Source organism: Canis lupus, chromosome 19, assembly GCF_003254725.2.
Source record: "Canis lupus dingo isolate Sandy chromosome 19, ASM325472v2, whole genome shotgun sequence".
In the NCBI taxonomy this organism is placed as follows: Eukaryota; Metazoa; Chordata; class Mammalia; order Carnivora; family Canidae; genus Canis; species Canis lupus.
The window spans coordinates 37,314,869-37,341,228 of NC_064261.1; the positions used below are offsets into that span (position 1 = coordinate 37,314,869).

The window sequence follows — 26,360 nt, forward strand, 5'->3', positions numbered from 1 at the left end:
AATGCCTCCTCCAGGTAGTGCCCCCATACTCCATACCCAGTATTTCTTGCTAATGTGTACTTAGTTCATGAACAAATGGCTACTCATTGGTAAGTTCACTTACTCGTTCACTCATTGCACTGAGTGTTTTCCATGTCAGACTTTAGGGAACCAATTGTGAGTATGACATGGCTCTTGCCCTCTAGGAGTTTACAATTCAGCTCAGTCAGGGCTGATGTTGCTTCCCAGAGGATACCATGCAATGTCTGAGGACAGTTTTTATTATCACAGCTGGGTGAGGATGGCTATTAGCATCCAGTAGACAGAAGCCAGGGATGCTGCTGAGCATCCAATAACGTCCAGAACATCCCCACCCCGCAACAAAGAAATACAGCATCCAAAATGTCAGATAGATTGAGAAACCCTAATTTAAGGTGGACAAGCCTTAGACAAAGCATTAAATGTAGTGATGAAGACCAGAGATAAATATTATGGCAGCTCAGGAAAGGACATTTTAATAAGAATTCTGGAGTATATGGTTATGGGGACAGACTGCCCTAACTTTCAATGATGGACGGAAGGAAGAGGAAGGAATGAGGAGTCAATCAGCATGAGCCATCACCATAATGAAGGCAGATGTTCTGTTGTGCAATACCAGAGGAGAGGGCATCAGTTTCAAGTGGTGAGCAATCAAATGGCATGTGGAGGGGAGAACATCCTCATAGGAAATGATGTTGGCTCTCTACCAACCCCCATCAGTGGGTGGTTCAGGCAAAAGAATGTGAAACCATTAGATAGGCTTATCACTCAAATTATAAATCCTGTTGCATCCTGGGGGACAGCTGGACTTTGGGTGCACCCTATCATTTACCATTCCTCCTACTCTACTCCCGCTCCAGTCAATATCCCCATCTTGTACACATATACACCACAGCGAGTCCCCATGTGGGTTAAAACACAAAATTATAGATATAGGGTATTATATATATTATATATTATATAGATGTACTATTATAAACTTTAATCTCAGGGTACCTGAGTGGCTCAGTCACCTAAGCGTCTGCCTTGGCTAAGTCATAATCTCTGGGTCCTGGGATCAAGTCCTACATAAGGCTTCCGGCTAAACAAGGAGTCTGCCTCTTTCTCTCCCCCTCTGTCTCTCCCTACTGCTCATTCTCCCTCCCTCTCCCTCCCCCTCCCTCCCTCTCCCTCCCTCCCTCTCCTAAATAAATAAATAAATAAATAAATAAATAAATAAATAAATAAATAAAATCTTTTAAAAATAAAAAAAGAACTTTAATCTCTGTGGAAGTTGGTTTCAAGACCTGATTAATCAGAAAAAGCACAAGACCAGAAATCAGACCTAGACCAAGTTCCAACACGTGTATTCTTTACTCCTCATATCCCTCTCTAGCTCATCCTCCAACACTTCAACAATTGTTTTACTGAAATCAGGCCTGGTCTCTGCCATCAGCAGGCACAAAGCTGGCACCTGTACACCTGCGCCACCTGTAACACCTGTACAGGAGTTATACACCTGTAAACCTCTAGCCCTATTGAAGCTGGGGCTGTTTAATTTTGGAAAGCACCATGCCAGGAGCTCCCAGTTCCCAGAAACAAGGTTCTCTGCTTCTGAGCCACTAACTGTAGAGTAACTGCATGATCTGGAGGCAGCCAGAAGGGGGTTGAAATCCCAGGTCTACCACACACCAGTTCTTTGGCCCTGAGGAAGTTCCTTAATTTGTTAAGCTTCAGATTTTTTTTTTTGTTCGTAAAATAGGAATAATTAAAGTTCTTGTCTTAAAAGGTCATCATGAGTATTGAATGTCAATTTCTATCGAAAGGCAACCAGAGTGTCTGGCACGTAGCAAGTCTCAGGAAATTTCAGCTCTCATCTCCAAGGGAAGGGAGCCATCCTGATCCACACTCAACGCATGGCTCTGCTCCCTGCACACGCTGAGCTGTCTGCTAAAGTGGCTTACATGTTAGACTTCACCAACATCCTTGTGCAGGCACCATGCTAATCTTCTCTGCATCATTCCAATTTTTAGTGTATGTGCTACTAAAGCAAGCACCAAGATCTTTTTTTATTATTATTTTTAAGTAATCTCTACCCCCAAAGTGGGGCTCAAACTCACAACCCTGAGAGTCACATGCTCTACTGACTGAGCCAGCCAGGCTCCCTGCTAGACGTTACCAGTCCCCACTGCCGACATAGTCTACGTCTGCTGCTTGCTTATATTCTATTTCTGTCCCTTGTCCTGCCTTCCATTCAGACCATTTCAGCAGCAGCACTGCTCGTATCTCCAGCCTCCCTCCTGGCACTGTTCGTGGTGGGTTCTGATCTTTTCCTGCTCATCTGGGGCCCCTTTAAGACCCTTAGCAACCAGGTATTTGGGGCTGTACCTACCTGGCCAAGCCTCCCTGTCTTCTCCCAGCCCATCCACACAAAATCTACTCAGAGCCCCCAGGGGTCTGTGTGGCTGGAGGGAGGTGGGAAGGACACTCCTCCAGTGTGTTCCTGACCTGCTATGATGCCCTTAGCTAGGCTGCTGGGCAGATTCACTGCATAAATATTCATTTAAGCATCTGACACTTTTCTTGCTCTCCCACCCCTGCTGTCAAGGGGGAGCAGTCAAAGATTTGGCACAACACTTTGGAAAGGTAGCTAACCCAGGCCAAAGCCAGTCTTCCCCCTACCTGTTGCTTTTTCCCAAAAATGGGCTTTAGCTGGATCCTCAAACAGCATCATACCTTCCCACACCTGGTTCCAGTGCATGGTCTCTGTTCTTCTCAGGACACCCGGTAAGGCAGCTGAGATAACAGCCCTATGGGGGTAGGGGATAAAGCAGCTGGGGAATAAAAACCTCCCTCTTCCTCACTGACATTTCTCTACTTGATATTCACTTGAGAAATCTCAAGCAATCTTGATATTGGAGCACAGAGGTCAGGCCTCCTGGTCTGAGGCACTGAGTAAACCCTATTTCTTACATCAGAAGAAGGGGTCAAGGGTAGCTGGGATTTAAGTAGCTGGAAACCTCTAGCAACCCAGTGGTTTGTGCTCTGTACAGCATTGCTATGGTGAGAGGTAGCCCAATTATAGCACCAAGAGAGTCAAGAAAGCTACAGGTATGCCTGAAGCACTACAAAAATGCAGATTTTTTGGTTAGTATTCACAATCCACTGGCTGCACTGAGCAGCATCAACAATGCCCCTATTTAGCACTTGGAAAAAGTCTCAGTGAGTTTTGAGCTTTCTGAAATGTTTACCTGTGCTCAAATTCATGCATTTGGGTGTACACATCTTCGCTTGACATTCTAAACTTGCTCCTTTGCTTGCCTCAGCACATTGCACATCCCAGGAAAAGTTGAACTAGGCCTTCGAGTTTCCCATTTCTCTACCACATGCAGATATCCTTTAGAATCCAGTCTGTTAGGGACACCTGGTTGAATGTCTGCCTTTGGCTCAGGTCATAATCTGGGGTCCTGGGATCGAGTCCCACATCAGACTCTCCACCAAGAGCCTGCTTCACCCTCTGCCTATGTCTCTGCCTCTATCTGTCTCTCATGAATAAATAAAATCTTTTTTTTAAAAAAAGAATCCAGTATGCTGCCTCTGTAAATAAAGTTTTATTGGAACATAAGCCACGCCCATTTATTCATGTATTGTCTGTGGCTGCTTTCCTGTTCCCAAGGCAGAGTTGAGTCATTATGACTGCTCAGCTGGGCTGTGAAGCCTAAAGATTCACTATTCGGCTTTTCACAGAGTTTGATGAACCCTGCTTCTAAAATTCCTCCTGGTCACTAACCAGGGGTAAAATCATTGAAGATAAAGCAGCACAGATCTGTGAATTTGTCAGAGTTCTATCCCTCTGTATATAAATATAAATATACATATACATGTAAATATAAGTATAAATATAGAAATATTTAATATAATGGATGGAATCATGATTATAGAGGCTGAGACGCCCCAAGATAAGCTGTCTGCAAGCTGGTAGCCCAGGAAACCCAGTGACGTAGTTCCAGTCCAAACCTGAAGTCGGGAGAACCAGGGAAGCTAAGAGTGTAACTAAGTCCCAGTCCAAGTCCATAGTGCTGAAAACAAAGAGAGCCATATTGAGGACAGAAGAAGATGTCTCAGCTCATGCAGAGAGTAGGTTTGCCCTTTATCTCCCCTTCTGTCCTATTCAGGTTTTCAGTCAATCAGATGCCTACCCACAGCAGTGAGGGCAGACCTTTCCATGGATCTACTGGTGCAAATGCTAATCTCTTCTGGAAACACCCTCACAGACACACCCAAAAGTAATGTTTTGCCAGGTGTCTTGGCGCCCTTGAGCCTAGTTGACACATAAAATTAACCATCACAATTTGATGTATGAAAGAAGTTTCCCCGGGAAAAAATAATTCAGCAATGAAGTGAGTTGTTACCAGAGGATATAGGACTGTATCCTTGGGTTGCCCCTTTCTTCTCCAAGTCCCCCCCATTGCTTCAGCTGTAGTACATGTGCTACTGAAGCAAGCTCCTGAATTGCTTCAGAGCATGTTCTAACCACAGCTTCTCCACAATGCTCCTTAAACCCTCCCCTCTTGACTTGGTGCCTCACAGTCAATACCACACCATTTGCCTCCTCTATGTTACATCATTTTTCCTGCTTATTAGGTCAGCTTCCACAAACAAACTATTGTCTTGTATCAGTCAGGGGGCTCTGTGGGAAAATGATGGCACATGCAAATCATCTAAATTGAGAAGATTTTGGTAAAGGGACGATACAAGAAAGTATGGATAGACCTAAAGCAAAGCAACATGAGGTAGGCTGACAACATCCAAGAGTCATTACTACCAAGAAGCCTGAAGGGACATGGAGAAAAGGAAGGTGCCAGAATAGAGAAAACTGTGTTTTGTGAGAAAGGGTTGCCCAACAAAAGATGTCACCTTAGGCAGAGTAGTCTAGTTACTATGATCCAGGACCAGGTAAGGAGATACCATTGTGGTGAAGACCACAAATGACCATCCCCCAATTTTTTCAGTATCTAGACTATGAGTTTATTTTTTCCTGTGGTTCCACCAGCCTACAAACTTGAAAGCTGTTGCAAGGGAGCTATAATTTCTACTCAACATTTCATGATTTGATTGTGTAAAATAAAAAGTATAACCTTATTCTTGCAATACATTATCAGGAAAGCAATTATCTTGTCCTCTCCCTCTTCCTGACCTCTGGTCTCCTGCTAGGTCCCCCCTCCACCTCCATTGGCCTAACCCAACTAGATGCTCAAAAGACATAGGATCCTCTTGACAAGACCTGCGTGGTATGTCCTCCAGGGATCCATAGCCAGGTAGAGAAGGATGGAGTAGATCTGGAGGGAAAAGTGGTGACTATCCAGCATATCCCACAGCTACTAAAACATCTTAACTGTAAAGCAGGCTTTCAGTGATGCTTATTATTTGACTAAATGAATGCCTTTGGAAGGTCTAATTACTCTAGTAGTTTGGATACAACCATCGAGAGGCTGAAGGATGAACTGAGGGACTTGGTGTGGGGCCTGCTCTCATGACTTTATCTAAACTGCACTGCTGTCAGAGCTGAGGATCTAGTGTGGCCAATGCTTTGTCTTCTTTCTGGTAGTGGAAAAAAGGAGCAGGGTACCAGGAAAGAACTTGTCGTTCATAAAAGAAACTTACTCCCATCTGTGCCTCAAAGCAAAAAGTAATTTTTCCTCAAATTAAAAAGGGAATTTTTGCTCTTGAAATGTGAACTGGTAAAAAGATAATTCACTCCCCAGCCTTCTCATCAGCTAAATGCTGTCATAGCTACAAGTATCAAATAGCTATACGAGCAGCCTGGGAATGATTCTTGCAAATAAAAAAGCACAGTGTGAAATACTGACTTTTTTCTGATCAAATAGCATCCTGGGGTGGGTGGAACAGCTTTGGGTCAAGAAGAGGCCTCGATTTCTGGGGTGATTTTTATTGTTATCAGAGAGAAGACTGTACTTGCGGCAATGGTGCAGCAACCCGGCACACTCATACTGGTGAAGGCAAACTTGTAGTCACTTGTCTTTCTCTCAGGGTACTTACCCCCTACATCGAAACAGATTTTTCATTTCAGTTTCACTTACCTGTCACTTTCTTCTTTAAAAAGGTGATTTATCAAGTAAAAAAATCAACATCAAAGAACACTTCAGCACTACCAGGGAGCAAGCGCGCGTGCGCACACACATACACACACACACACACACACACACACACACACACACACTCTCAAACCCTCCCGCGTCCTATCCTGAAAGCAAAATTGTGACTGAAGACCACAAATGACCATCCCCCAACGGGGAGCTTTTTTCAGTATCTGGACCGTGAGATTCTTTTTTCTGTGGTTCCGCCAGCCTACAAATTTGAAAGCTGTTGCAAGGGAGCTATAATTTCTACTCAACACTTCATGATTTGATTATGTAAAATAAAAAGTATAATGAAGTTAATAGTACCTTATTCTTGCAGTACATTATGAGGAATTTTTTTTCTGTGCAAAATGTGAAAGTGGAAATTACCTCTGGGCCTTCTAATTCTCAAAAACGTGGGTCATAATGATTCTGTGGCGGAATTTCAAGACTTAAGATTTAGTATATTTCTCTTTCCTCTATTCAGTTTTCCAAAGGGACGTCTTCTCTTAGTGGGATTTTATGTAGTAAAATGTAAAGAAGTGAAGTGAGGGGTAGGAGACCTACACTGTACGCCAGTTGTGGGACCTCGAGAAAAACATTTAACCTCATTGAGTAATAACTTCCTCTGCAAGGTGAAGAGACTGGATAACCCACTCCCAACCTAGCATTCTATGATTTAAAAAAACAATATGAGGTGGAATAAGTGTACATGCCTTGAGAAACAAGTGTGGTATATAATGCCAGGTGTTTCTTTCCCCTTGTATTTTCTAATAACCCTTATCCAGAATCATCACCTTGTACTTCTCTCCTAGTTATTTGTGTGGTTTCAGCAGGGAGCCAATGAGAAGGGCAGTATCATAGGTTCAAGTCCTTTACAGGCCAATCATCTTTGATCTCATCCCTGTCTACCTCTCTTCCTGATGGTCACAACAGAATTCACTCATGGGACTTTCAGTGGGTCTCACTCTTGAAGAACCTACTCAAAACAAGTACTCTTGCTGTCACTGCCTGGGCATCTCATATGAGGAAAGAACATAACACTAAAACAGAAAGCAAATTTATAGTCACATGGCCTAAACCATATAATGTTGAGTGGCATTTAAGGCCTCCCATATCCCAGGCCACCTACTCATAAGAAAGCACAGTCTTTTAGGATTTTCCCAATTATACACATGCAGACATAACACTTAATCTACCTGGAGAGGAAACAAGGAAGATATTTCACTAACATAAAAACTCTCCTAAGCATCATTTGGGGAGATTTAACAGGATTAAGTTTCTCAGGTGGTGCCAAGCAATGGGTTCTTATTTTCACAGTGTTTTCCAATGCTGTAAGTCAGAAAATAGATCTGCAGGCCCCACAAGACTCAGGGTAGAGCCATGTGCCAATGGGAACTCAAACTTGGTTTTGGGCTTTCAGCTAGCTCTACTACTATGACAGGCTTTGATTTATGCTCACAGTCAAGCCTATCCCTGAGCAAAATTTAAATGTGGACGATGGTTTCATTAAAGCTGTTTCCTCTTTCTCTGATTTTCAGGTATGCAATGTTCTCATAGTAATTCACTGCGTCTCCCTCTCCACCCTAAACCAGTCCTGCATCCCAGCACTCCATGCTCTGCATCCTATTGTTTACCAATGCCCTCAACAAAATTTTGCTGAGCTGCTTGACATTTGGGAAAGCTCCAAGACCTTTAATTAATGAGCGCTACTATGAATTATTGAAAGACAATAGCTTAGCATGTTTGCATATATAGCATCTTTGCATATTCTCTGGCACAAAAAGCAGAATTTAGGATGCTAGGGACTAATCAGCAAGGGTATTTTTGTGTTGGGAGAATCTTTCTTGTGGGGAACCTGGGTGGCTCAGTCAAGTTAGGTGTCTGACTCTTGATATCAGTTCTGGTCATGATCTCAAGGTTGTGGGATCAAGCCCCACATTAGCTCTGTGCTCGGCTCAGAGTCTGCTTATCCTTCTCCCTCTGCTTCTCCCACCTGCTTTAGCTTTCTCCCTCACACACAAATTTTTTTAAAAGACTTTTTATTTATTATTCATGAGAGACACAGAGAAAGAGAGAGGCAGAGATGCAGGCAGTGGGAGAAGTCTCCATGCAGGGAGCCGGACATGGGACAGGATCCCAGGTCTCCAGGATCACACCCTGGGCTGAAGGCGGTGCCAAACCACTGAGCCACCCGGGCTGCCCACAATTTTTTTTTTAAATGAGAACCTTTCCTGTGCTGCTCATATTATAATGAGCATCTCTGTAAACAGAGGCATCTCTGTCCTCTGTTAGGTATAGGACAGACCCTATTGGTAGGTTAGTAGGTAAAAAGTATCTTCTTTGGCAAAGGAGAGGCTGATAAATTATCTTTTTATCATATATTTCCCCAGAAACTATCCCCAGGGAATAGACATATAAATACACACACACACACACACACACACACACACACACACTATTTGCATCACATTCTACCCGGAGATAGAAAGACCTAAGAGATGAGAAAAGGGCACATCCACTGGGAGGAGAATCTAAAATGCTATATAAGTTCTTAGCCTCTGAAAGTAGGCTGGTCAGTGCAAAGTCCACACAGACACAGAAACTGAATCTAAGAATAAGAGAGGAACTAAACACAAAAGTTTAACGTAATCCTTTTCTCCATCCCTGGAAACACATCTAGGAACAGTTTTAAGCCTCAGCAATTATGGGGTAACCAGCTAGTCTATACACTGGCAGAGCCAGACCTATAGCAGCGGAGTGGGAAAAGTGCAACTGACAAATCCACTCAACATAAATTTGATTGTAAAAAAAAAAAAAAAAACCCATAAATTTGATTGGATACCTACTCTGACCAGACTCCAGGCTAAGTTCTGGAAGCATACAAATGAATAAAGCACATCTCTCCACAACATGTAAAAGAAGAAGCTGAGCTATATCTCTATTTCAGTAGATGAGCAAAAGAGAAAGGAGTGAGTCGCTTAATTTCTTGCTCTGTTCGCATGTATTAGGCAATACAAGAGGTAAGTATACATCTGAGCTCAGAGACAGCCAACCTTCCAAAATCAGTGACTTAGTCTCTTTCCTTGAAAGCAAACACAACCAGGTTGTTAAGAATGACGCTCATCAGCATGAGCACCCTTAGAAAGAAAGATATAAACTATTGAACCATGGTACATACCGAAGAAGATCTCAGATACTCTTCACTCTTCAATATTTGAAGCTCTATTGAATTTTTATTCAACCTATCCCCCAAATTAAGATAAATGGGTGCTGGAACAACTATATATAGGCTTGGCATTTGGCATCAGCTTTACAGTAGTGTTTTTGTATAGGTTAAAGTCTACTTCGGCTGGAATTAATGTAATTATATATAATGTTGACAGATTATGACATTTGCCTATTAAGACACTATACAAACATTCCAATAATTTGCTGGCTTTTGACTTGGTAAAAAATAAATGAAACCAAGTCCCAAGGGATAGGGCTAATGGGGTAACTGGAATAGAAGTTTCAAAAGCACAGGGTTCAGGAAATAACAGTCAAAGAATAATGCATTTTCAGCCAAAACATATAGAGTGGTAAATGCATATTTAGTACTTACCACAAGACTGCTGTCTAGAGACAGCCTTTTTCCAAAGTCTCTTTTCTCAAGCTGTCTCTTTCCCTCCATGGGTGAAGTTATTTATTTTCCTTTGTGATTTATAAGAATTCCCCTTCTGTTTCCAGGATCACTGCAAAAAAGTGAGCACGTGTTTTACCATCCAAGTGAACAGTGTTTAGACCCTTGTTTTTAGCTTTCTAACCAGAAACAAGTGTTGAAGCCAAAATACCCAGACCCAAATCCTAAGTACAGAACTGGGCTCTCTCAACTCAAAATCCTAAGTACAGAACTGGGCTCTCTCAACTCAAAAGACCTCTCCGTGTTACAAATGTCAGAGTCATCTTTACGGAGGCCCCTGTGTTTTTATAGGTCTTGCTAATGGAGTTGGGGAATGGGTTTGCAGGTTGAATCAGCAGACTGTGGAAAAAAGCAAACAGCCCGTTTCATGCCATGCTTGCTCCACACTCGTCCTCCCTCTAGCAGCCAGAATCATTCTGTTACTGAGCACATAGATGCTGTTTGCAAATTCCATGAGATCAAACTGACAAAACCAGGTTCCGTAACCAAGAGTTGCTGAGTCTAAGGCCGGAGGAGAGGAAACTGAAACTTGCCAATATTTCATCATAAAATATTTAATTTAAACATACTTGGGGAACATTATAAGATACAGTCCCTCTAGGACAGGTGGATTCTGAATGAATGGCAGAGGACTTATATCCACTCACTGCATTTTACCATATCAGATATAGTTAATCCCTATATTCCACTGTGGTTGCTTGCTCTAGAACAATCAAGTGTCCTGGTTAGTAAGAATATTATGTGTTTTAAGCACTGGCTTCCAGTTTTCACCAAGATATAAATGGCCTGAAGTAAGAGAAATAGGCTTTAGTCCAGCTTTCCTACCCATTCCCCAAGTAACCTTGGCAAGCCATTCAGCCTCTCTGAAACTCATCTTTCTAAACTGCGAAAACAGGTAACATTGGTGATCAAATGATAGATGTAAAATGATATAAAGGCAATAAGCTACAACTTACATGTAAGTTACAATTATGCACAGATTACATTAAAAACCAGATAAATACTAAAGTTAACATAATTTAATACATCTTTGATGGTTTAGAATGCACTTGGCAATACAGAAATTGCTCATAATCTACATAAAACATATAGCCATTATCCTGCTATTGTAGAAAAGCTAAACTTAAGTAGGATAATATACCAATCAGCTTTTGATAAAACTGAAAGAAATTATTTTCCATAGCCCTCTCAACTGTTCCAAATCTAATGAGGATATGATAGACCTGGCCTCACAGCTCACAGCATATGGCATCTTGCTCCTTGTTTCCCCCACCAGGAGGAGGGCTGGGACAACTGTGCCCCAGATAGGGTTTGCCCAAAAGATGGTCTGGTAGTAAGAAACTGATGGACTCTCCACCTGGCCATAGGTTCTCTCCTCCATCCACTACCTCTCATTTTTAGGAAGACCAATTTCAATTCATTACTTGTTCACTCAGTAACTGCTAGGAAACTGCTAGGAGTCCATTCTGAATTCAAGATACAAAACCAAAATTTTCAACATAGTGTTCAAGGTCTACTTCCTGCCAATTAGTTTCTTACAGTCCCTGAATATGTGAGGCACATTCCCGAAACCACACTTTAGATCAACCCCCTCACCCCGACTGGGTCTAATTATCCCCTCTCCAGTGCCTGGCGCAGGGTCCCATCTCCTTCACAGGACCTTCCTGGTCACCCCACTGGGCAAAAACGTCTTTCTCTCCCACATTTCATAGGAATCCTTAGGGACTTACTTATTAACCACCACCATCACCTAGCACAGTTTAAATATAGGATTTCTTACTATATGCTGGTTGGTAAAGCATAGTAGTTAAAAAACTTTTGGCAGCATTTTCCAGAACAAAGTTAGTTGTGTGTACTATCGGCAAACCTATTAGTCAAGTGAAATTTATTTTAAGGGCTTACCTTTCCTATTTTCAGCTATTCCCATCCACTTTGCTGCCCCCTCCTCATCTCAGTATGAGATATATACACTATTTTCATACTGTATGCACTCACTGGTAGCTCAGATATTCTCTGTAATGATGGATCCAGCTTGAGAGACTACTCAGGTCCTAAGAATTCTCCTTCTATCAAAAACATACCCCCTAAGTCATTTTCCTGTTGTCATTTTTCATATATATATATATATATATATATATATATATATATATATATATATATAATTTCTCACCCTCCTACATCATATTCCAAAGAGCCCTGGCATTTGGTAGATCGCAATACATAATCCTTTGGCAGGTAGCATGTATTTCTGAAGTGCCTCATGTATGAAGGTCCCAGTCCTTAGGTGTTAGTGACACAGTCATATATGAGAGAGACTGAATTCCTGCCTTCATGGAACTTCATGGAAGATAGAGGAAATAAATAAGTGAACAACTCCGAATCATGAGAGGTACCTGCTTAGGGAGGAAATAACCATCATGAGGTGGTATTGCAGTGTCAAGCATGTGGAAGGGGAGATCATTTTAGACAGAATGATAAAAAGAGAAGCCAGTCATATAAAAATGCAGGTAAAGAGCATTCTAGATAGAGACTAGTCTTTCTGCTGGGAAAAATCCGGAAAGAGGTTTGTATACCTCCAGAATAGGGAACCAGTTTTTTAAGTATGAGTTGGGAAGATAATGGATGAGCAAGTTCTAAGTCATAAAGCGACAACTGCATCACACAAGCATCTTATAGGACAAGATAACTTGTTTGTTCTGAGCACAACATTTAATCTTAGGGTTTGATTACTCCTTGCTAGCTAGTAACATTAGACAAACCATTTACTCTATATAGGCTTCAATTGATTCATCCATAAAATGACATTAATAATAGGACTTTCCTCAGAGTGGGGTTGTTGGGATGATTAATGAGATGATCTATTTAAAGAGTTTTCCCAGTACCTGGCACATAGTAGGTAAGCTTTAAATATCAGACATATTGATCATCCCTTCTGGTAAATATAATTAAATTCTTTCATGAGTAACTCTAGTGGCTCGATTTATTGCTCCATATAGGCTGATGGGATTGTCATTTTGGGAAACAGGGATCCTTTTAAAAGTCCTGAAACAGCCCAGTCTGCTATGTGGAAGGCTGATTGAACGGTTTAGCCTGGTCAATTTCTTTTCATACTTTATAGTGTCAGTTATTTGGGCAGAGATTGACCTTCAAAACATTCAGCAACTGAAAAGGCACAGGAATTAGCCAATCAGAAGAACAGGATCAATGGCAACTAGTAGTACAGCGGTAGCAATGTGTCCTGGCCAGTTACCATCCTAAATGTATGTACTACCACCATACCAAGAACTTGAAAATTCATGAATTATTCCATAAAGCAATCATGGAAAGGATCAAACAAAGTAAAGTCATCTGAAAGGATCAAAGGAAGCCCATGCATGAAACAAAGTGGCAACCAGGTTGTATCAATATGAAAAGGAGAGGAGTCCACAAAAGGAAAAATCAGGAAGGCTATCACACTCCACCTCCAGCACTGTTGCGGAACGACAGTGCCCGCATTTACACATACCCAGAAAAGACTGCATGGCTAGAGGGGACGTGAGTATGTCAGATCCCAGATACTTTGGCATTACACTGGCCATTTGTATCATCCAACAAATCCCCTTGCTTAGAGACCACTGCCATAAAACAACCTTCCAATTTTATTTGATTCACAAGTAGTTTTGCTTATAGAAGAAGAATGTGTTGACCAGCAAATATAAGGAGGCAATCTTTTGAAAAGTTACATTTTTAATACAAATTTGCAAGTCAGCATCTGACTCTTTATATTCATCATTTAGATATTTGCTTAGTATATCAGTCAGCTTGCAATATATAACAGAATATTACAGACTCAGTGGCTTAAGCAATAGAAATTTATTTTCTCACAGTTCTGGAAGCTGGAAGTTCAAGATCAAGGTGTTGGCAGTGTTGGTTTCTGGTGAGACATCTCTCCTTAGCATACATTTGGTCACCTTCTGTGTCCCGACATGACTTTTTCCTTTGCATACATGCTTCTGGTGCCTCTTTCTTTTCTCTTGCTTATAAGGACATCAGTCCTATTGAATGAGGCCCCTACTCTTATGACTTCTTTTAACCTCAATTACCTCCTAAAAGGCCCTATCTCCAAATATGGTCCCTTTGGGTGTTAGGACTTCAACATGAATTTCCAGGGGTTACATTTCAGTCCATACAATTTAATTTCAGTCAGATTTCAAAGTCTGATCATATCTAAGGGTACTAATAAATTTATGAGTCTAACACCTGACAGAAAACTCTGAGTGTCAGTGGCTACTCCCAGACCCTCTCTGCTGGTTAATTCACTGTTGGATTTCACCGGCCTCACTACCACCCACCCATTCCTGCCTTCCCCCGCTATACACTTCTCTTTATTGAAGGTCTAGAGGTCTTGATGAGCAGCATCAACAGCAGGTGACTGCATGATCCAGTACCTTCTGTGATTCCTCCAAGCTCAGTATTTAAAAAGGCAGAAGCAGCTTTTCAGTCCTTCAGTCCCACCAACTTATGCCTTTTGCTACCTCCAGCGTTTTCAAGTTTCATTAAAAGATTCCTTGCATCAACTCTCTTCCTGCTTGAAAGACTGAGTATAGTTTCTCTTTTCCAGGCTTGACAATAATTGAGTCACACCCCATGGAGATACCATTGGACAGGCAGCCAGCCTTCCTTGAGGAATTCCTGGTCTCCTTTATGTAAGCCTTCTGAACAACAGCATGGAATTAAAAATCCCACCAGACACTAAGTTCCTGGAGAGCAGGGACGATATTTTAAGTTCAATGTTCTCCGAGGTAGTATAATGCCTGATGCATAGCAACATGGCAGACACTCAATGAACATTTGTTGTTCGCGTGAATAAAGGAATAAATGAATGTTTACAGCTGTCTTTGTGATCACATAAAGAGCAAGGTGGCAATATAACATTGCTACAGCAAAGAACTGCTATACACATTTATAACCCTGAAATTATTTTTATAGCCAAACACACAGACATACTCAAGCCTCAAAGAAAATATTTTATCATGATTTTAAAACTATTATCAACTTAAAAATTACTGCTTAGGACCTGCCTGAACTTACAAAGTACCATAACTGAGTCCTGTTCATGCCTTTTCTGTGGCTTCTAACAACGCTGGTTATAAAGAACACAGATCTGCCTCCAAGTGATGGGTTGGAAGCTTCTCCCTCCTTGCAAGGGAAGGAAAATGGTCAGATTTGAAGGAAGACAGGAAATTAAGCATCTTTTTTTTGCCTGATGGACATTGATATCAGTCTCCCTTCTCCTCTCACGTGCATCTCTCTCTTACTGATGAAAATATCATTTTCTAGGTATCTGTAGAATCTGTGTTGGCCTTAATAAACTCTCTTTAATTTTTCTCACAGATAGTAATGGCCTTTCAACGCTAGACAGGTCCTTTAATATTCCTCAAGACATCACTGATTTCTTTTTTCTGCCAGACTTTATTAACAGACTGTATAATTTTCAAGGGACTGTAATCAAACACCATTAAATAAACCTCAAAGGCATATTTGCTCACAAGTGCATTGTCACTCACATGCAGACACACCTATTCACATTCTCTCATACACTCACACATATTCTGAGAACTTTTCTCCATAGCAATTCCTGCCTCTCTGATTCCCCTACTTCCCACCTCTGTTTTGAAATTTTAATGGTAATCCTGGAAGAAATGGAGCAAAAAGGTAGAACCAAAGGCATTAAAAGATTTAGCTTTCAGCCCTCTTTGCCACGTAAACTTGAGTATGTTCCCTAACTTCTGTGAATTTACATTCGCCAATCTGTTCTCACCAGGTTCTTGTGAAGTTGTGATGAGACAATGTAAGATTCAGGATACTTTTTCAGTCAGCTTCGTTAAGCAACAAACTATGCAAAATAGGATTGTTTGCAGCCTCATATACAACTGGCAAGCTCACTGGCACATCCCTTGCAGTATCCAGTATACTAGTTCCTAATGGTATAAATCCTACAAAGAATGATTTCAGAATTGAACGGGCCAAAGACCAAACAAAAAGGCAGCAAGTTTCTTGTCCCTGACAAGGCAGTTCATGCATCTCCACCCTGGTTGCAGACCTTGTAAAACACATCAATGCCCATATCCCATCTCAGATCACTGAAATCTCTAGGCACAGGGCCCCCAGGCACTAGAGTATGGTGACAGCAGCCTGGGTTGTTAACCACTGGTTGAAGCAGTGGTCCTCAACTTTGCCATCTATTGGAGTCACCCAGGGGAGTCACAGAGATCAAATCAGTCAGGATTCTTAGGGGTCGATGCAGTTTTCATTACTTTAAGCTCTCTGAATGACTCTGACATGCAGCACCAGTTTGAAAGGGTGAAGCACGTTTCTTGCTTTCCTTTCCTTGAAGGCCAAGGGACACACAGTTACTGGCAGAAACAACTGCCTTTTTTCAGTCACTGCAACTAATAATACTTAAGCTGAAAACACTGATCCCAAAGAAGAAGAATATTAGATACAAACAATATGGATCGGCATCTCCCCAGTATGCCCATCCTGTCTAGCTCACTAATCATCTTGCTGAAAGTAGTCTTTCGCTACATGCAAAAATTAATATTGACTAAAGACAGAAATATCATATCTAGATTCTAAGTTAATGCACAAATAGAATCTTAGAAACTCAGAGTGAAGCCATCATTCAGAGGATGGGGAAAAGAACCTCCAAAAGCAAGGACAAGAGTGGAAGAAATTCCTGACTCAAATGCTTCCAGACCCATTCATTCCCTTTCTCTCCACTGTTCTCCAAGAGTATCCTGCTCTTATTTCTAAGTGCAAAGAGCAGGAGGGAAAAGAGGAAACTGAATCTGTAAGATTTGCTTATAGCTACCAAATAGAATGTTTGAAACTCCTGTCAGCTTTGTATTGAAATCTTTTCATCCAGATGTATTAGGTCCATGTAAAGGAAAGCAGTTGCCTTTTCTTATACTTTAAACACACACATACAGCAGTTTCCTCCTAGAAGGTATGTTGGCTCAACAACTTTTTGCTATTGATACATCCATTCATGAAGTACTTGCACATGTACATAACTGTGTGGGGTTGCACACGTGTGAATGTGTAGGAGTGTGTGAGTGCTGGTGTGTGTGCACGCACACTTGGAACAGAAAACCACTGTCTCCATTCTGGACAGGAGAATAAAAAAAAAATATGCCAAATGCTGTGACTTACAACCACAAAATGTCTATTTAAGTCCTAACAGCACCCTGAAACTGATTTAGAAGACTGCATGCTAACAGATTTCCCAAATGTGGCCAGTCCTTGCCAGATAAGTTAGTGGCTGGAAACACTCTCTGCAGGATGTGACAACAGCTTTTTTCTTTGAAGTGGAGGAAAATCTTGCATGATGATGAAAATTGGTTTTAAAGAATGATTTCATGGCTCATGTTTATTAAACTTCTCACCCTAGAAGCTACTCAGTAGCTTACAGCTGATAGTTTAAATGCCAGAAAGAAACCCTAAGAATTACTGCCTCATGGTCCCTTTACATAAACGGCTACCTCCAACCCAGGAACTAGGGGATTCCAGCACAGGCAGGGTCTGGAAATCTTTGCTGTCGTTCAGCATGCAGCTCAGCAAACTACAACAGTGAAAGAACAGATACTAATGTGAATTAAGCTCCTTAGGAACAAAGGACAGGGAAAGCTCTTCACACCTCCAAAACATCTACCATTCAATCATTTCCAACTCTTACTATTTAAATACTTTTTAAGTTGAGATATAATAAAAAAAAGTTCATAAAGTTGAGCCTTTCAAAATATACAACTCAGTGTCAATGCTTTCTATTACCCAAGACATATTTATTTGCTACAGAAAGTCGGGTTATGATTCTCTCTCAGCAGGAACCCAAAGAAGCTTCCTCATGGCAGTTTGAGGCTCTTCCATCCTGACTCTGCTACATCCACATCATTTTGGGTAGCAGCATCCTGGAGAGTCCTGAGTTCAAATTATCCTGCTGAAAAGTTCTGTGACCATAAGTGATCTTTATGAGCTTGAGCAATTTATTTAACATGGCTTGGTCCCAGTTTCTTCCTGGATAAAATGAAAATAGCAGCAGCAGCAATCATCTTAACAAGATGGCTCTGAGGCTTACGATGCTCATTTTCAAGTACTGAGTAGAGGTCACCTGAGTGTCTCAGTAGGTTGGGTGTCTGCCTTTGGCTGAGGTCCTGATCCCAGGGTCCTGGGATTGGGTCCTGCATTGGGCTCCTTGCTCAGCACATAGTTTGCCTCTGCCTTCCCCCCTTCTCCTGCTCTCTCTAGTGTTCTCTCTTCCACAAATAAATAAATGAAATCTTTAAATAAAACCAAATCCTGAGTAGATACTCAATAACTGTTAGTTATAACTCAACAGAATTTCTTTCATTCAGAATTCAATAATAAGTGCAGCGTGGGTGGCTCAGCAGTTTAGCGCTGTCTTCAGCCCAGGGCGTGATTCTGGAGACCCACGATCGAGTCCCATGTCGGGCTCCCTGCATGGAGCCTGCTTCTCCCTCTACTGGTGTCTCTGCCTCTCTCTCTCTCATGAATAAATAGAATCTTTTTTTAAAAAAGAATAACTTTTATTCAATATCTATTTTGGCCCCAGGGCTCATGAGAAGAGAAGAGAAGAGAAGAGAAGAGAAGAGAAGAGAAGAGAAGAGAAGAGAAGAGAAGAGAAGAGAAGAGAAAGGAGAAAGGAAAGAACACATCCTCAAATTTTGAGGGAAGGAAGATTCATATCATAAAAGGTTTTAAAAAAGTGAATGAATGAATGTTTTTGGCACAAAGAAGACTCATTTCTGGTTGGAATAATCCTGTAAAACTTGCCTTCATTGCCATTCAAGTATTTCCAGCTGATTTCCAGACAGAAACTATTGCTACATTTTTACAGTGTATGAACCAAAAGCTAAGAGATGGAATAGCAAGGCTTTTGGACCAGGATAAGCATTTCAGCTCGGGCTGCTCTTCTCCAACCATCTGTTCTTTCCCTCCCCTTCCTTCTCAGTAAAGCTGTTCTCCCTGTTTTGTTCCCTCCTCTACCTCCTCTCCATTTATTGCTTAAAGAAATGCTTCTAGTACATTACATGAAATGCCCGTATGTTGCCCATGAACTCCTAAGGGGAAAGTCACTGTAAAAATGAGACAGATAAATAAATAACTTTTAAAAATAAATAAAGTGTGCACATAACCCCAGAGGAATGGAAGAATATTTAGATAAGTGACTGGGGAAAAGAATTTTCACACTGTGTCATCTGCTAACGCTAATGAGTTAATTAAATTAGAAAAATTCCACAGCCAGAAGCAAAAACATCCAAATAACGTGGGCTGCTGGGGGAATTATAGACCATGCTACTAAATGCATTCTGTTCAAGCTCCCCCCACCCCCCCTTTGAGAAGGCTGTGGAGAGCTACACTTAAAAAACCATCCAATTTCAAGAGTGTTTTTTCCATCTGGGGCCAGTTGGGGAGAATCTGCTCTAAACTCTGCAAAGCCCGCTAAAAGACAACATGACTTGTTAAGAAAACTGTTTGTGAGAAACAATGTTTCGAGAAGATCCAGCACAAAGTTTAATTGTGATGTCCCCCTACATTGCTGAATTCATTATTTTCCATTAAAAGTGTTAGTACACAAGTGAAAAGCCAAGACGATTCAAGAAATAGATATAGTCAAATAAGTCAGACGACAGTACACTTTTGCTAAGGCTTTACATGGCAATTAGGATTTTTCCAGCTACCTGGAAGCTTTCTTCTCTTGAAGAGTTTTTTTTTCTTCTTTTATGGTAACCTCCTTCCACAACTCCTATGTCCCAAACAGTCCCGATGTGAAAAGAAATGTTCAATGCCTAGTAAAGCAAGGTTGAAATAACCATTTATATGCTGAAACCAATGGAAAGAATTCATAATACACCATAAAATGTAGAATATGACATTAATGATGTCCTAAGTAATAACAGCTGTCAAAACGAAACGTATGAAAAAGTCTCAAAGATGTTTATCTTTTTCTATTCAGTGTTTAATTAAATTGAGAATGCTATTCACTTGTGGGGAGGTGAGCTGAAATCTCTTTCAAAAGTAAAACAGTTGATAAGCACCAATTTGCACTGATAACTAGAGAGAGTGGAGGTAAGGGTGTGTGTGTGTGTGTGTGTGTGTGTGTGTATGTGTGTGTACATAATGTATATGTACTACATGTACACCCATGCAGATATATCTATGTATATATATATGGCCATACTTCCCTTCTTGTCCTCATGTCTCCCAGATTATGAGCAGTGCTAATCAAAACTTCTAATTACTGAGGCTTTTTTTTTCTTTTCATGAGTTGTTTCTTTTTATTTGGACTTTGAAGGCTCCAGAATAAGAGAAGTTCTATAGATAGTTGGATAATCAGTGCTTCTCAGATTCAAGAATAGGAATCCCTAGTAGATTCATTAAAATGCAGATTCTGATTAAGTAGGTCTACAGTAAAGTCTGAGATTCTGCATGTCTAATAAGCGGATGCTTCTGGTCTATGAATTCCACTTTGATGCTAAAGGATCTGAAATTTAAAATGGAGAGCTTATCTGGCTCCACTTAAAGGTGAAATTCTATGAATTTTCTCATAGAACTATGATCTTCTAGCTAGATGTCATGGCTTTGTTCCAGACATAATCTGAGATGCATCATGGACTACATAGGTCATGCACAATAATTTTTATGTTTATATCTACTCAGGACGTTTGGAATCCCAGAACCTAAGGTTTAAATGGCTTCTTTTGGACCCCTCTCCCCCATCCCACCCCCCAACAATACAGTCACTGTCTATAAAATAAGCCTAACAAATTGTTGCCCTGTCTCTGCTTGCTTCTTCCAGTAACAGAAGCTCCCACTGCCTTTTTCAGAAACCTAGCTCACATTTGAGTGTCGTGAATAATTAGAAAGTTTTACTTTGTCTCCTGAATTTTCATCCACTTGGCCATAGCTCTGTTCCCTGGAGCAAATATAAGTTTTCTCTTACTCAAACACAAGATGCCCAGGTTCTTCAACACTATCTCTTATGAGAAAGTTTCCACAGCCTTTGGCTTCCTTGTCACGGTCTCTGAAGCTTCCTAGAACTTGATGAAATCTATTACGTTAATAACATCTTTCATTCAGATTCCTTTAAAAATTATATCATACGCACTAATCTTCTTTGTAAGAGATATAAGCAGTAAAAACACACACATTATCTAATGTGAAAACTGTACATTTTTACTCCTATCCGCAGAAGGTAATGACTTTTAATAGTTTTTCCACAAGTTTACCTGCAGAAATATATAAATATTGATTTTTTTCTTTCTATATAAATGGGATCAACATCTATTTCTCTGTGACGTTTTCACCTAATATATTCAATACAGAAGGGCCTAATTCATTGTTTTACAGTTCTACGTTGTTCTGTAGAATGAATGAATAAATTGTTTATTAACTTATGAATAGAAATTTAAACAGGCCCCATTGTTTTCTGATTCTAGACAGTGCTGCCATTAGAATTGTATATGCATCTTTTGTGCCTGAGTTTCTCTATAAGGTTTAGATTTCTAAAGGTGGAACTGCAGTGTAAAAATTGTCTAATTTTGATAGAAATTGCCTATTAGCCTTTGACAATATTTTAAGAATGCATGCCATCACTAGAAGTGAGACTACTCATTTTTCACATAGTTGTCACTACTGAATAGAATCAATCTTAAAACAAATACATTAGTGAAAGAAAAAAAATCCCATTGCTTTAATTTATATTACATGATTATTGGTGAAGTTAGGCATCTTTATGTTTGCTGGTCATTTGAATTATTCTCTTCTGCATACCTTGCTTAGGTTATCTGCCCATTCTCTCACTCCTATTGCTTTTTATTGCCTTATAAGAAATATTACTATAATTTGAGTGTTAATTATTTATGAACAGGCATTGCAAATATGTTCTCCCAGTCTATCTTGGTTCTTCACTTTATTCATCATTGTATAGAATGTTGTAACTTATTTATAGTCAATTTCATCAACCTTTTCCTTTATGCCTTCTAAATTGACAAAGAATTCCATTACATGCTCTTAATATTTTTATAGTATATCTGAATACTGAACACTTTTATCCATGGTATAAAGTATTAGATTTAACTTAGTCTTTGAAAAAGATACTCAGTGGCACTTGGGTGCCTCAGTCTGTTAGATACCCAACTCTTAATTTCAGCTTAGTTCTCATGATCTCAGGGTCCTGAGATAGAGCCCCACAATAAGCTCCATGCTCAGCAGGGAGTCAGCTGGAGAGTCTGTCTCCCTCTCCCCCTCTCCTTGCTCATGTTCTCTATCTCTCTCTAATAAATAAATAAATAAATCTTTTAAAAAAGGATATTCATTAATTCTGTGATTAAATTTCATCCACTGTTTTTGGAATGCTCCCTCACAATAACAAAGTTCAATATATGTATGGTTCTTCTCCTTGATTCTCTATTTAAAAAAATACTGATCCATTTGCCTAATCCTTGCACCATTACCACACTGTTTTAACTATGAAGGTACAGTATATTTTGAAATTTTGTTGGTCCAGTTTCCCTTGTTGTTGCTCTGTTTGGAAATTTTCTTGGCTATCTGTATTCATTTTTGTCTTCTGGTTGAACTTTAGGATTATCTCATTGTGTTCTCTAAAAATTAATGTATCGATTTTCATTGGATTGTATTTACCTATATAGATTATTAAAGAGAGAATTTAGATTATTACATTTATGAGTGATCCGATTTAGCAATGCAAATGTGTGGTAGATTGCTTAATGGTCAAAAATTTCTTCCATCCCAGAATGCCCTTTTCTCCCTTTGAAATGAGTCTTTGATGTTCTGTCAGTCTAGGGGTGGTGCTCATTCCAATTATTGACTATGAAAGGGCTTATGACTCTATTGACAAATACAAAAGCAAAAAAATGATGATGATTTCTGACATAAAATCTAAGAAAACTTGAAGCTTCTACCTTCTTACAACCCTGAGATTACTATGATAAGAAGAAGCCCAGTGTAGCCCACTGGAGAAGGAGAACTGAGGTGTCTAGCCACATCAACTGCAAGATAATCTAGGTAAGCCCACTTTGGATCCCCCAGCTCTAATCAAGTCTTCAGATGACCATAGCCACATGAATGATCTTAGGTGAGAACAACAGAAAAACACAGGGATTGTCAACTCATGGAATCATTAGGAAAAAAAAAAAAAGTTATGAGGTGCCTGGATGGCTCAGTCGGTTAAGCATCTTCCTTCAGCTCAGCTTATGATCCCAGGGTCCTGGGATCGAGTCCCACATTGAGCTTCCTGCTCAGTAGAGAATATGTTCCTCCTTCTCCCTCTGCTCTTCCCTTTCCTTATACCCCTCCCTGGCTTATGCTCTTCTATTTCTTACACTCACATTCTCTCTCTCAAATAAATCTTTTTCAAAAAAAGAAAAAAATAAGTCATTCTTGTGCTAAGTAACCAAATATTGGAGTCATTCGTCATGTGACAATAGATAATTTAAGCAGAATCTCTCCATTAATTTTTGTCATTGTTCAGGTCCTTCTGCAAAGTGTCATAAATTTCATTAAATAGGAATATCTCTTTTAAATCCACGGTATTTGTTTTTGTTGCTCTTGAAGTTAAATACTTTATATTTTCTAACTGGATATAGGAAGTATGGAAAAAAACACTGATTAATAAACTTTGGCATCATTTAAACTGCTTAGATATTATTCTGAACACTTTTGCTAGTTCTAAATGGGCTTATTTTATAGTGTTGGACTCTTCCTTTCCAATATTTACTATTCTTATTTCTTCCTCTGGTCATTTTGCATTGGCTAAGATAGCAAGTTAATAGTGGGAGCTCTTATTCCTTACTTCAATAGAATTAGTTATAATTTTTTCACCAGTGTGTGTTTTTAAGCCAGTACCATACTGTCTTGATTATTACAGCTTTGTAATATAGCTTGAAGTAAGAAATTGTGATGCTACCAGGTTTGGTTTTCTTTTTCAACATTCTTCTGGCAATTCAGGGTCTTTTCTGGTTCCATATTATGAGCGATTATATGACAACAAATTAGGCAATCTGGAAGAAATGGATGCAATCTCGGAAACTTATAAACTACCAAACTAAAACAGGAAGAAATAGAAAACCTGCACAGACCTATAACCAGTAAGGAAATAGAAGCAGTAATCAAAAATCTCCTGACAAACAAGAGTCCAGGGCCACATAGCTTCCCAGGGTAATTCTACCAAGCATTTAAAGAAGAACTAATACAAATTATTCTGAAGCTGTTTCAAAAAATAGAAATGGAAGGGAAACTTGCAAATTTGTTCAATGAGGCCAGCATTATCTTTTTGTTATTGGAGTTCAATTTGCCAACACATAGCATAACACCCAGTGCTCGCCCTGTCAAGTGCCTCCCTTGGTGCTCATCACCCAGTCACCCCTTTCCCCCACACACCTCCCCTTTCACTACCCCTTGTTTGTTTCCCAGAGTTAGGAGTTTCTCATGTCTGTCACCCTCACTGATATTTCCCACTCATTTTCCCTCCTTTCCTCTTTATTCCCTTTCACTATTTCTTATATTCCTCAGTGGATGAGACCATATAATGTTTGTCCTTCTCTGATTGACTTACTTTACTCAGCATAACACCCTCCAAATCCATCTACGTTGAAACAAATACAAATACCCAATGGTGGGTATTTGTCGTTTCTAATGGCTGAGTAATATTCCATTGTATACTAAGACCACATCTTCTTTATCCATTCATCTTTCGATGGACACTGAGACTCCTTCTACAGTTTGGCTATTGTGGACATTCCTGCTAGAAACATCGGGGTGCAGGTGTCCTGGCGTTTCATTGCATCTGTATCTTTGGGGTAAATCCCCAACAGTGCAATTGCTGGATCGTAGGGCAGGTCTATTTTTAACTCTTTGAGGAACCTCCACACAGTTTTCCAGAGCAGCTGTACCAGTTCATGTTCCCACCAACAGTGCAAGAGGGTTCCCCTTTCTCCACATCCTCTTCAACATTTTCTGTTTCCTGTCTCGTTAATTTTCACCATTCTCACTGGTCTGAGGTGGTATCTCATTGTGGTTTTGATTTGTTTTTCCCTTATGGCAAGGGATGCGGAGCACTTTCTCATGTGCTTGTTGGCCATGTGTATGCCTTCTTTGGTGAAACTTCTGTTCATGTCTTTTGCCCATTTCATGATTGGATTGTTTGTTTCTCTGCTGTTGAGTTTAATAAGTTCTTTATAGAACTTGGAAACTAGCCCTTTATCTGATAGGTCATTTACAAATATCTTCTCCCATTCTGTAGGTTGTCTTTTAGTTTTGTTGACTGTATCTTTTGCTGTGCAGAAGCTTTTTATCTTGATTAAATCCCAAAAGCTCATTTTTGCTTTTGTTTCCCTTGCCTTCATAGATGTATCTTGCAAGAAGTTGCTGTGGCCAAGTGAAAGAGGGTGTTGCCTGTGCCTGTGTTCTCCTCTAGGGTTTTGATGTATTCTTGTCTGACATTTAGATCTTTCATCCATTTTATCTTTGTTGTAAGGTGTAAGAGAATGGTCCAGTTTCATTCTTCTACATGGGGCTGTCCAATTTTCCCAGCACCATTTATTGAAGAGACTGTCTTTTTTCCAGTGGATAATCTGTCCTGCTTTGTCGAATATTAGTTGACTATAGAGTTGAGGGCCCATTTCTGGATTCTCTATTCCGTTCCATTGATCTATGTGTCTGTTTTTGTGCAAGTACCACACTGTCTTGAGGATCACAGCTTTGTAGTACAACTTGAAATCCAGCATTGTGATGCCCCCAGCTCTGGTTTTCTTTTTCAATATTCCCCTGGCTATTCATAGTCTTTTCTGATTCCATACAAATCTTAAGATGATTTGTTCCAACTCTGTGAAGAAAGTCCATGGTATTTTGATAGGGATTGCATTGAGTGTGTAAATTGTCCTGGGTAGCATTGACATTTTCACAATACTAATTCTTCCAATCCATAAGCATGGAATATTTTTCCATTTCTTTGTGTCTTTCACAATTTTTTCAGAAGCGTTCTATAGTTTTTCGGGTATAGATCCTTTACCTCTTTTGTTAGGTTTATTCCTAGGTATCTTATGCTTTTGGGCACAGTTGTAAATGGGATTGATTTCTTAACTTTTCTTTCTTCAGTCTCATTGTTAGGGTATAAAAATGCCACTGATTTCTGGGCATGAATTTTGTATCCTGCCACACTGCCGAATTGCTGTAGGAGTTCTAGCAATCGTGGGTGGAGCCTCTTGGGTTTGCTTTCTTTCTTTTTCTTTTGGGTTTTCTATGTACAGTATCATGTCATCTGCGAAGCGGGAGAGTTTGACCACTTCTTTGCCAATTTGAATGCCTTTTATTTCTTTTTGTTATCTGATGAGGCCAGCATTATCTTGATCCCAAAACCAGACTAAGACCCTATCAAAAATAATTATAGACCAATATCCCTGATGAACATAGATGCCAAAATTTTTACCAAGATACCAGCCAATAAGCTCTAACAGTACATT

At 40.1% G+C, this 26,360-nt stretch overlaps 1 protein-coding gene and 1 non-coding gene across 9 annotated transcripts in view; both read right to left on the reverse strand.

Annotated features, from left to right (window-relative positions):
* Window positions 1-26,360, reverse strand: part of NCKAP5 (NCK associated protein 5) — a 960,379-nt gene that overhangs the window by 809,680 nt on the left and 124,339 nt on the right. For 7 of the 8 annotated variants that reach the window (XM_049097384.1, XM_049097386.1, XM_049097387.1 and 4 more), the window contains exon 2: window positions 9,742-9,871. In XM_049097384.1, coding sequence (XP_048953341.1) covers window positions 9,742-9,810 — 69 coding nt within the window. In that variant the 5' untranslated portion in view covers window positions 9,811-9,871. Of the gene's footprint in view, window positions 1-9,741; window positions 9,872-26,360 lie in introns of those variants that run through there. The other variant, XM_049097391.1, reaches the window with a different exon arrangement.
* LOC112650057 (U6 spliceosomal RNA) lies at window positions 1,947-2,054 on the reverse strand. Its single transcript, XR_003129919.1, has one exon. It is a non-coding gene; the product is annotated as a U6 spliceosomal RNA (small nuclear RNA).